This window comes from Engystomops pustulosus, chromosome 2, assembly GCF_040894005.1.
Source record: "Engystomops pustulosus chromosome 2, aEngPut4.maternal, whole genome shotgun sequence".
Taxonomy (NCBI): domain Eukaryota; kingdom Metazoa; phylum Chordata; class Amphibia; order Anura; family Leptodactylidae; genus Engystomops; species Engystomops pustulosus.
This window is the reverse complement of record NC_092412.1, coordinates 71,837,319-71,850,234: the sequence shown is the minus strand read 5'-3', so window position 1 is coordinate 71,850,234 and position 12,916 is coordinate 71,837,319. Positions and strand designations below refer to the sequence as shown.

Below are 12,916 nucleotides of genomic sequence, written 5' to 3'. Positions count from 1 at the left end.
CATTCTGGGAAAAAAGTGAATTAATTGTGCTCAGTTCTCAGAGACCTTGTACACAGATATTGTTTATACTAATTTCCTCTGCCAGAAGGTGATAAGTGGACTCCAGAATCCTAATATCATGCAGCATCAAGGACAGACTGGCTTCTCATTAAATGTCAAAGGGTATTAGCTGACAGGCGAGCAAACAGGTTACATAAAATGAAGTTTGAATGATGACATTAACTTGACAATGGTCAGGGAACATGGCCGCTGTATCTAAGATGGCGGACAGTAGTCAAGATGGCGTTCGAAACCAGTGCGACCTCCTTAACAGTATCACCTATTGTTTGAAAATTTAGGAACTCTTTTTTGAGGGCAGGAGTAGAAAACCATCAATTCTGTACTGGATTTTTGACCTTTTTTTTTCGTGTTCACCGTTTAGCCTAATAATCATGTTATCTTTATTCTGTGGGTCGATACGATTACGGGGATACCATACATGAATATATTTTCTTACATTTTACTAAATTTGTCAAATAAAACCGTAATGTGGGGAAAAATCTATCATTTTTGCATTGCCGTCTTCCAAGTGGCATAACATTGTTACTTTTTTGGCTACATAGCTGTTTAATGTTTTTTGTGGGACATGTTGTACTTTGCACCAGTATTATTCTGGAGTACATATGTTTTTTAGATCACTTTTTATTGCATTGTTTGTAAGATTGAATAGGTAAAAATTATAATTTTTGGTGGGTTTTCAACAGGTTTTTTTTAACAGCGTTCATCGTACGGGTTCAATAATGATTTACTTTTATTCTACGGGTTGTTACGGACGCAGTGATACTGCACTCCGTGGCGGAGCACTAAGGGGTTAAAACACAATTCAGTTGCATCTTATAAACATGGGCAAAGGCTGTGCTCTCACAGTGGCCCAAATATATTATTTTATCTGCACCAGTTTTTTTTTTTCTATGTTTACACTAAAAAGCACACTTTCCACAGCCAATTGCGCCACAATTGAATTAGCTGGGACTAAGTACACATGAGTGAGGCAAAGTGCACATATCTAGGCCAATGTGTTTGCACCTTAAATACTGCTGCACGTTTTACCATCATAAATACTGATGCAATTGCAATGCGGTTTTGCCTGATGTATTTGCTGTGCCTTTAAAAACACAATAAAAATGCATTGTCTTAACGTGGCCTATAAACGTACAGGTAATATTTCCATGTAGCAATGATAGCTCTATCCCTTTTTGTTCAGCCCAGGCTCTTATTATTATTATTTCCTGATTTATGTGCAACATCCCCCACCGGGGCCTAGCCTTTTCTCGGGGCCTGGAGTCAGCCGGGGCCCGCAGTACCTGAGTGGCTGGCGGTTACGGCCTAGGCATGCTAGTGTCACGGTGCTTGGTATGGGGAACCGGAGGGCTGTCCTACAGCCTGGCAGGTCTCCAGCAGGGTGGTGTTGGCAAGAAATGATGAGGGAGAGGCTGCTATAGCGGATCTCCCTGGGGCAACCCTTTGGTGTCTAGAGTATAAGTCTCTGTGTAGTGGACAGGGTGCCTGTGTTGGTGACAGCCGAAGTAGCAGGGACCAGACGGAGGCAGAGGTTGAACAAAAACAACTTACAGTTCTTTATTGGAACCGACAGGAACCGCAGCAACGTGCCTTTAACAGAATGGTGGATTGCTGAGATGTAGTTTGAGGAAGCCACAGGATGTAGAGCGCCAGCCTGGATGCAGAGGGCAGGCTGGGAGGTAGCTGTGTCCTAATAGGATGCTTCAGCTTGTCCTGGAGTGCTTCAGGTATCACCCTTAAACGTAGGATGAAAACCCCTTTCCTCACTAACTCTTAGCTATTGGCTCCACTCTTCAGGCAGGGGCTAGGCTCTTCCTGCTCTGGTCTGGTATGCTAGCTGTATAGAGTTTAGACTGGAGTTACTCCAGTCTGCTTCTGCAGACTCCTAGTCTGACTACTCTTTTCTCTCTCCTGAGAGAGAACTGACTTCTTCTGGAAGTTTCCAGGGATCTTGTTACTCCCCTGGTCAGGTGGTGGCTACTCCTCCAATTACATCTCAGCTTACATCTCAGCTCACAGAGACAAAGTATAAGACATGTGATTGGCTGACACATATGACATCAGACAAAACACTTAAAGGAAACCTACCACTTACAAGTGGTAGGTTTAGACACATATACATGGCACCAGCTCAGGGTGAGCTGGTGCCAGAGCATATTTTTGTTAGGGGAATAAAGCCCCTATCGCCGTTTTATAAGTTATATTAACTTATAACTCGGCGCACCGCACTTGGGCACGGCGCACCATGCGCGTGCCCGTGCGTGCGCCGGATTCTAACGTGCTGGAGAGCCGGTGACGTCACCAAGCTCTCCGGCACACGCGTGCCTGCGCAACTTAGCACGGGGAAACAGGCCAAAGTAGCTCTAAGGGACAACATGACTACATTTATGGGAAATTATCTTAACACAGGAACATTTTTTTAGATAACATCCAATTGAAAAAAATGTTTACATATGGTAAATTAATTAAATGTGAATGCCCAGATGGGAATACCCCTTTAAGTGAGCCGGTAGTTCACTTAACCCTGCCCCTAATCGGCTCACTATGCCCCCTTTAATCCGATAAAATTGGGTTAAGAGTGGAGAGGTGTGACTGGCTGGACTGAGGCCCCCTATAATATAATGTATAGGGAACCGTTCCGGAGCCAGTCGTATGATCCAGTTTAAGAGGAGCCGGACTTCCCATCACTACTCTCAACCACAAGTCCTAGAGCCAATGAGGATATGAATATTAGGAAGTCTGAATAAAACCTGTAGACATTTTGTGAGGTCACTTCCATAACTGAACCTCCTTTACTGTCACTGGCTGCACACAGCATCACATGTTGTGGCCAAAGTTGCTGTTGAAAGATTGCTTCTACTTTTCTGGAAAATGCGCAAAAACTGAACAGTATCCGTAGGAAATAATTAATGTTATCAATGTGACCAATCTGTTCAGGAAGCTTCAGACTAAAGAGGGGTTAAAAAATGATAAGTGCACCCACAGTAACTTCACGAAAGGAGGATGACTATTTGTAAAGGTGATAATAAGGCCCATGTCCCCGGGTAGCGTTATACAGTAGATTCCTTCCTCTGACAGACCGCCATTACCTGCCAACCATTCTATCCATGCCAACCACTGCGCCACGAGCTGCGCGCCGGCTGATGACGTCAGAGACGTCAGTGGTTGGAAGCACAACAGCTCGTCAGCTGCGCGGCGGAGCCTGCACGGTGTCGGTGTCCGGGCTCTGCTGCTGCCGATGATGCCGCTCACCAGCGCTCCGGGACCCTGAGACGAGAAGAGCGAGCCGCAGGGCTTCACCTCTGCTGGGCCGCAGCTGTCATCCAGCACCAGGAGGTGAGGCTGTGGGGGCCTGAGCGGATGTTCCCCGGTGATGATGGTGACAGCGGATCTGTTACTAGTCCTGTCCGGTCTGGTCTGATCGCAGCCTCCATCAGGTGTGTGCTGCCTCTGCTCTACATGGTGTCTTCTGGTCCCCACCTCTTCATGTACATGATACATACAGGCCGGGTCCTATGGCTGCACATCTAGGCTCTGCTCACTCCTATGTCACAGGTCACTCCTCATTACAGTCCTATAACAGATCAAAGTGTGAACAGTGCCTTATGGCAGCAGTGTGTGAGCTGATGACACCACACTGTACACTGATGACAGGTTAGATGGAGGGCTTGATGTCCAGTGGGCAGTGTGGAGGGTCTGTCTGTATGCACTTCATGTAATGGTCTGTGTATCTTTCTGCTCTATATTGTGGGGTGTGTTCTATAGTCTGGTAATAGTAATATTCGCCTGCTGTATACAATATGTGTGATTTCTACATGGCTATCAGATCACCTAATCACCTAAATCTTGTACTTTTATTCTAATGTCTGCAATACGAGTCAATCTTGATCCATATTTTCCTAGACTGCCTCTGGAGTGATCACAAGTAAATAACACAGGCGGATTGTTAACAGAGTCTTCATATCCCTTCATATCTCATCATTAATCTTAAAGAAAATTAGTGACAAAAATTTGTGTTAGCGCAACTGGAGAAAGCCATTGACAAAAATTACAACGATACCTGTATCAAGCTGCTGGCTTCTTCCTAGCCTTGGGTACAGCCTGGTATATCAGCTTTTCCTGAAGTGGGCGGCACTTCTTCGTTGTGACATCAGCTAAGGGCAGTGAGGCCAGAGCACTGAGGGCATTCATATAAATCGGGGCAGCATGTTTGTAATTGGAGCACCTAAAGCATGGGATGAGTCACATGCTTGTGCCATCACTCCAGATCCTGTTTCCTTGTACACCTCTACTACTGCCCGCTCACAACAAGCCTCCTCCAGCTGTACTATACGGATTCCCTTGATTACTAGGAAGCATGGCAAATGGAGAGTAGCCTGGGGGGGACACGGTGAAACCTCTGTTAGCAGCTAAATGCCTGCAGTTGGCTAACTAGCGTAAATTAAGAATTTCTTAATTGCACAGTTAGGCAAAAGTTCTTTTACTTTACAGTTGTTCTTTGAGTCTGTAAAAACATGTCTAGTTTTTGGGATGTTTATGTAAGGTTTTGGGCTTGCTTGATTTATCTCAACAGTCGATAAATGAGGCAAGTGAGTTGTTTCTCTTTTTTTTTTTTTTTTTTTTTTTTTAGACTTTTGTCTGAAAAGCTGCACATGTTTAAGCAACCCTTTGTCTATGCCTGCTCTGGAAGTTATTTGTTCAAAAAATTGTGAATTTTGACTACAATTGTGCTTTTTTTCCACATCGGGTTTTTTTTTTTGATAACTTGTACGCAGCAATATAAACCTCTGTAGCGACAAAGTTTGCAAATAGGGTGAAAAAGATGCAAATTTAGGAACAACTATGCTAAAAAGTTGCAAAAAAAATAGAAAAAAGTTTGATAAACTAGTCTTTCAGTTGTGTGTAATAGTGGTAAAATCCACTCTCTCACATTGTTCTGTTCTTTCTTAAAGAATCTGGGTGCAATTTCTACAGGGTGCATTGAGCACTGGGACACACACTTATAACAAGGATTGTGGTGTTTCCATTTATTTTTGCGCAAAAAGGGTCCAGGTCTTCCAATCAGTGGTTTTCTCAAATAGTTATACCCTACCCTGTGAATAAGAATAACTAGGACCAAACCCCTTTAAAGGGGTCTGACACTTACCTTCAGATCACTGCTAGAATCGCAGACAGAAGAATAGGGATGCAGGGTGCAGGGGGCAGGCCACAGTCTGATCACATATGCATTTCCAGTGAAATTATACAAGGCATCGGGTGCTGGTTACTGATTTCACTGGAAACGCATATGTGATCAGGCAGAGACCTGTCCCCCGGCACTAGTGTTCCATTTGGCAGGGCATCGCTAGCACCATGTGCGACCGCTTGGTGCAAGTCTTCAAGTATGCACCAGGTTATAAAGTACTTGTGTGCACAAAACACATAGAAGTGAATGGAGCATCGGCTACTGGGTGCATTCAAGGAAATATTTTGTCCTCGTTCTCCTGCGGTCAGATCCGAAGCAAGTGAATACTAATCTTATGGAGAAGCCCTTCAATTGGGACACACCCTTTAATACGACACATGGTGTAAAACATTGAGGTAAATGCAGACACATCAGTATGGACACATTTGTATGGTCTGCAGGTTACTGCTTCGGAATTATGTAGCCTTTGGAGTACAGTGCATCTTATGTCTGTTTCATAATTTATCACTGACAGCCCGGGATGACGTCCTATGTAGGACACGCCGTGTTTGGTGTCGTGCATGTAAAATGAATTTGTAGTGTGTCAGGTTCTTACATTCAGTTCTGGCCGGTCTGGAAACTAGGCCAATCCAGCATCAGTGCTCAGATCACTTACTGGATTAGAGACGTGTTCCTCCATAGTCACTTTCTTTTCTATAGGCTTTCATGTACCTCCACAAGTATGTTACCGAGCTGACATGGTGATGCTTCAGGTGTACAACACATTACTCCCGTCAGGTGTGAATAGGACCTTATAAGGCACAACCCCAACTACAGAAGGAACTGCATTACAATAATTGAGCATTGATGGACATGAGGCTTTCCTATTGTCCAGAAAGTTCATGGGGCTGTGAGGCTTCATTACCCCATTCACTGTTTGTAATGGTGTCAAATCTGAATGTGAGAACGCAGTGTAAGACCTTATGGTGTAAAGGGCTGTAATTTCTGGACTGAACACCGTGAAGAGAGCAACATTCCAGGCCTCCTACTCCTCTTTCAATACAGGGCAGTAGTTTTATTATTTTTGCATATGTCATATACAGGTTTAATAATGAAACCTGACTTTTCATAGCAACTGAACCCCTGAGGATTGAAACAGTTGATGGATAAAAAATATATTCGAAAAATCGAATATTTTATTCAGCTTTTTCCTGTGTTACCCTGTTAGGGTTTCAGATCCCCAACCTCACTTTTTCACGTGTGTAAGATGGTGATGCCCTCTTAACATTATCTCTGGGCTTTATTAACATCGAATTAACCTGGAGCCCCTAAGGCCGGCGCCACACGTGGCGCTTTTGTCTGCGCTTGCAAACGCAGACAAAGTCGCGCCCACCGGGGCGGGCCTCGGCCCGATCGCATCGGCGTTTCTATGGAAACGCCTGCGATCGGGAACAAGCCGCCGGTGTTTCGCGTTAATTTAACGCGAAACACCGGCATCTCGTTCCCGATCGCAGGCGTTTCCATAGAAACGCCGATGCGATCGGGCCGAGGCCCGCCCCGGTGGGCGCGACTTTGTCTGCGTTTGCGTTTGCAAGCGCAGACAAAAGCGCCACGTGTGGCGCCGGCCTAAGGCTCATTGCATAATTTTCAAAGCCTTTTTATTAATTAAAAACAAGGGCATAGGAAGCTTAAAGAAGAGCAGATCCTGTCAGAGGGGGCACACACCTTTATGTCAGTGTACTTGGTTTACAATCCTTCATCCTGGTGGTAGATGTCCTAAGTCCTCCTTAGTGCGATATTTGGCTGCAAACAATGGCCCGTGGTCCGCTTGTATTCAGCCCGTGTGTTATCAGCACGCGCAGTCTGCTCATGTGCCGATGAGAAGAGAAAAGACTTTCCGAATTGCAAACACAGGCAAGGCTAGGATCTGCTCTGTGGTTTGCAGCCCAGGCTGTCATATATGGGTCTGAGCACAGAAAATATACATTTTCTAGCTTTTAAAACAACATCCCCAAACTAGCTCTGTGTGCATGAGGCCTAAGAAAGAACATTTCATACCCTACCAGAGGATGGTATTAGTTTAATGGGGTAAAATCTGGTGACCATTTCCCTTTAACAAAGACATAACTTTGTTAGATGATTGTGTTGTGTTAGAAAATAAACTTATTAGTTTCTGATCTTGGGGGAATTCTTAGATCTGTGGCCTTAAGGAAAGCAGAATGTCTCAGCAGCAAGTTGAAGAAGCATGAGCTAATATTTCGGCCTCTTTCTTCTGGCTGTTTAACCAGAGTCATTACCCGTCCCTCCCAGAGCTCCTTTTCTACCACAGAGGATTGGAGTGTAACGTTATGTTCCCTCGTAATGAATAATGCATTCCTGTCATAGGGCTAACAAGCAGGAGGCCATTGTGCCGTTTTAATTGCTCGGTAGGGAGGAGATTTCTACTCATTTGCTTGGGGCTTTTTATAAATCGGAATTGTTTAGGGAATAGAGATTCTAGAAAACAAAGAAACCCAGAGGGATAGTCACAGGTCACTAAGTGTGAGAATACTTTATGCAGATAATAATAATTCTTTATTTATATAGTGCCTACAAATTACGTAGCACTGCACAAAGCATGACAAATTGGTCCCTGTCCCCATGGGTCTCACAATCTAAACAACCTACCACTATGGTTTGGAGTGTGGGAGGAAACCCACGCAAACCCGGAGAGAACATACAAACTCTTCGCAGATGTTGACCTGGGTGGAATTAGAACCCAGGGCCCCAGTGATGCAAGGCAGAAGTGCTACTCTCCCAGGGCCAGAGTGCCGCCCAATGGGGACTCTGAGGTAATGGCTCGTTGTTCTATAGGCCATCCCTATATTTCACAGAAAATTGCAAGTAAATAAAAAGGGTATTTTTACCATTGACTCGCTGACAATCTCCCATGGGAGAAGAAGGACTGAATCAATTTTTTTCCCATTTGCCTATATAACAAATAACACTAATGAAACAAAATGAATATATTACAATAAGTATTGCAACCACTCTAGTAGGGACCAAAGTTGAAACATGTAATGAGCTTACTAAAAGAAAAGTAGTGAAGTATATAAAAGAAGAACAGGTAAAACATTTTATACAGCGATTACTCGTCTTATTAAACAACACTTCTTGTAAAAAAGATCAAGAAAAATCAAGATTTTCAGAAGACAATGTCTTGTACAGGCAGTCCCCGGGTTACATACAAGATAGGGTCTGTAGGTTTGTTCTTAAGTTGAATTTGTATGTAAGTCGGAACTGTATATTTTATCATTGTAATCCCAGCCAGAACTTTTTTGCTCTCTGTGACTTTTGGATTTTAAAAATGTTGGGTTGTCCTAAGAATCAGGATTAACACTAAAGCTTCATTACAGACACATTTGATAACTGTTACAGGTGATCATTGTAGCCTAGGAGTAAAGTACAATAAATTACCAATATCCAAAGGTCCGTTTGTAACTATGGGTCGTATGTAAGTCGAGTGTTCTTAAGTGGGGGACCGCCTGTATAGAAATTTTCCCTACAGCATTGGAGTGGTGAACTTCATCTTGTTTTTAATGTGAACTTCAAAAAAGAGCGGAGGCTCTGCTACCAGGGACAACAACCGAGGCTCTTCTGAGAATCCCTTTTCGTGTTAAAGTAGAGGAAACTGAGGTTTTAAGAGCTTCCTGCACACAAACCGCGTATCAGAAGTTTCCTATAAGATAATAAAAGGAAACTTTCTCCTTGTTCCTTCACAGCTTGTCACCTGTTATACTTGATCTCCTTGAATTCATCATACATACCTCTAGCAGGTGATTGACATCCACCCAAAATTGGGCCCCATCGCCGGTTTAGAAGTCCATCCCTATAAAGTAGGGATCAATTCGATCAAAATAAGTTGTGATCATCCTATTTTGTGAGGCTGCATGCACACCTTCCGGTTGGATTGCGTTTCTAAACGATGTTTTTTACCTGTAAATAATGCAAAACATGTGCTGCTCCTTCCACTTATGCAATCATATCCAACACATATGCAATCGGGCCAATTCCCTCCGGTTCCGCTTGGATTGTATTTATAAATAAAATCCAACTGGAACATGTGAATGCATCCTAAAGCATTTCCAGGTAATGGTAACATGTAATTGGAAATTCTTGATGATATTCTGGTGACTTTCTACTGACGGACAGTACACACATCTATTTTCTCTACTATTGATGTACTTGGTAGTATTTTTATTGTTGTTTCCAATATCCATGACTGAATGCAGAAACCTGAATTTTCTGATGTATTTATCTGTCATTACAGGTATGCCGACTCTCTGAGACCCACTGACCGGTTATCATGGACGCTTGTACTCAAAGCCAGTGTTGCCCGATGAAACATAAGTTATCTGTGAAGAAAGAAGTAAGTCACAAATGTTATTATGATGCCCAGTAATAATAATAATCATTATTTATATAGCGCCATCATATTCTGTAGCGCTTTACAACTCATAGGAGACATATACAAATATAATATTACATAACAGAGTACAAACAGTCATATAGAACATTAGGATTGAGGGCCCTGCTCACTAGAGCTTAAAGTCTGTGACGTGACGTGACGCGAGAGATACAAGAACTTGTATTGTGAAGGAAATGTATGGCATGTTCAACAGTCCTTACTCTTCCAATGATAGGCTAATTTCAAGGAAAAGTCCCAGGTTTTAACCGTGGAATACATGCTAAAAAAAAAAAAAAAACAATGCTCAAATTAATGCAGAGTATAGGTGAAAAGATTAAATATAAACTAAGCCACTACGATAAAGTTACTGCGTTTTTAATAAAATATAATATTGTATATGTTCATAGAAATCAGTTGTAATTTGGGTGTAAAAGAATATTGCACCACATTTATCAAGGGTTATATAAATATTTGTGATTGGCACGACAAAGGTGTGCAGTATCTGTAAAGGGAGATGTGGTCTTAAAGGAAATCAACCAGCCAAAAAAAAAACTATAAAAAAACGCCTATAAATACTTACCTTTGCTTCTCTTCACCTTGATCCTGGATCTTTCTGTCGCTAGTCTGGACACGTGGGGATCACCAAGAAGATAAAGTTATAATTAGCAGCAAGGAGTGCGGGGACAAGATGCTCCGGGCTGCAAATTATGCATGCCCCCACACCAGGGAGGCAATGTTACGTGAGGGCCATGAATTCTTTGATCTATAACCTTATGATCTATATGTCATTCTGCTCTTTAGTAACCCTACAAATAAATAAATTACTAAAGGGTTAACAACAAATTCTTGAATAATCCATCTTTATTGATAAATACCATATAAAAATGCACACTGAAAGAGCAAAATAAGGGGAGGGGGACCTTTTGCTCCTTGTAAATAGAAACTTCAGTTTCACCTATCATTGTAGTACACATGGCATCACACACAAAAAAAGGACAAAAGGTAGAAGAAAAGATGAATACAAACCAGTAGAACATCAGGACACTGACACGTGTATCACTGTACATCTGGTATTGAGAACCCATTCTATCATTATAGAAAGAAAGGGATGTAAAGGGGCACTGCTAATCCTTTCCTCTAAATGGCATAATTCCAGATCTTGGAGCCGTATTTTCGCCTGATAATTCTAACGTATATAATTGTATGGTGGTGCTCAAACCTGTGTAGACAAATAGTACAGAGTCCTTTAATCGTCATCAAAAAATAGAAAGGAAAGGTTGGCACTCACCACTTCTTTAAAACACATAGTCTTTTCTTTATTCTTTACATTCTTAAAATTGACATGCGTTGCAGGGAGGGGAGAATAAATGCATTTGGTGCATTTCAGGGACGTATTGTTTCGCGCTAATCTTAGCGCTTCATCTTGCCTAGATCTTTTGGCGTTCTCACCTGGTTTTTAAACCAGTCTGCCAAAAGGTGCTACCGCATGGCTCCTACACCTTAGAAACACATGATTGGTTAAAATCAACCTCACTGACTTAGTTTTAAGTAACGAATGAGTGTCTGCATTGTCAAAAGGCCTAAATTTCGGCCTCAAACTAAACTTTGTCCAGGTCATCTTTGAGGTTGACCTGTTCAAGGGTTAGAAAAAGGAATTTTAAAAAATGGTTTGCAAATCAGGAAACCTGTCAGGTTAAAAAAAGGAAAAAGGTGAAATCCCCGTTAATAAAGGTCCTTTTGGGTTTTTTGTACCCAATCTCACCAATCCCAAAGAAGCTCAATGCTTAATGGCCTTGACTGAAATAGAAGACCAAAATGAGAATGAAATAAAACCATTTAAAGTTGGAAATCCATCCACTTTTAACTCTCCGTTAATACCAGGTAGCTCTATCGATATTTTTCAACAGGGAGTTGTACAAGATATCAAAGCATTAATAAATGAAAACGATAAGGATTATATTTATGCAAAGGAAAGGGAGGCGTTAAATTGGTTAAAAGAGAATAAGGAAATAATTGTCAAAAGGGCAGACAAAGGGGGGAATGCAGTGATAATGACTGAAACTAACAACTGAAAAACACACACAAGATTATGAACAGCTCAATAGTGATCCCACTCAAAAAATCAAAAACAAATTAGGATCCCTCCTGAGAGACTACGTCTCAAAAGGTGTAATATCTCATACTACTGAAAAACTGAAATGCACCCATGCCCACAAAAACCTGGGTGATACGGACCCACCAGGGCGCCCTTTAGTCGCCAGGATCGGCTCTATAACTGAGCCACTGTCAAAGTACTGTACATAGATTGGATGCTCAGACCCCTACTATCAACAATTACGTCTTACCTGAAAGACTCTAACGATTTTCTAAGAGCTATAAAAAAACAGTACATGACAGGGCGAGATATATTTGGCCACAATAGACGTGGAGAGTCTATATACCATAATTCCACATACAATCGGGATAGAAGCCATCAGGAACATCTTAGTTATGGCAAAAATAAGATCCTGACATTATATCCTTTATATGTGAGGCTATGCATTTCATCCTGTCAAACAATACATTTCAATTTATGGATATATGGTTTAAACAGCTAGTAGGGACAGCGATGGGTACACCGGCAGCCTGCACATATGCCAACATCTTTTTAGGCTATCTTGAAGATAAGTACGTGTACACATTACAAAATCCATATCTTAAACTCATTCAGATTTACCACCGCTTTGTGGACGACATATTTATAGCATGGTCAGGAACCCTGAATTAATTCATTAAATTTGTATCCTACTTAAACCAGAATTCAATGAATATGTTTTTTACTCACAAAATTGAATGAAAAAAAATAGAATTCCTAAATGTAGAGGTATGCATAAAAAATAACAATGTATAGGAAACCAATTTATACAATTTACTGCTTATTAAAATAATTTTAATGGAAATAATTTTTTTTTAATTTGTATACTAACGCTATAAAAAATATCTTTTTCTATAAAGGTAGCCTCACATGTCATGAAAAATACAATGAGTATGATAAGTAAAGTTGTACGAAAGAAATTTGTCTTTTAAATAAGAGCAGAACAGAAATGCCAAAATTGACCTGGACATTCAGGTGCCAATGACCCTCAGTCATGTCATGTTTGACATGTTGGTTTTGCGCATATGTCCTGACTTGGAGCAGGTGCGATTATGAAATGTCTCCCTATGATGGATATATGTATTGTTTATTGTCTACCATTGGTGCAATG

The 12,916-nt window shown here is 41.7% G+C and overlaps 1 protein-coding gene across 3 annotated transcripts in view; it reads left to right on the top strand.

Annotated features, from left to right (window-relative positions):
* The first annotated feature begins 3,193 nt into the window (after nucleotides 1–3,193).
* The window catches only part of AKAP11 (A-kinase anchoring protein 11), a 31,416-nt gene continuing 21,693 nt past the window's right edge, over nucleotides 3,194–12,916 (top strand). For 2 of the 3 annotated variants that reach the window (XM_072135271.1, XM_072135269.1), the window contains exons 1-2: nucleotides 3,194–3,497; nucleotides 9,534–9,632. In XM_072135271.1, the coding sequence (XP_071991372.1) occupies nucleotides 9,570–9,632 (63 nt within the window). In that variant the 5' untranslated portion in view covers nucleotides 3,194–3,497; nucleotides 9,534–9,569. The remainder of the gene's footprint in view (nucleotides 3,498–9,533; nucleotides 9,633–12,916) is intronic. The other variant, XM_072135270.1, reaches the window with a different exon arrangement.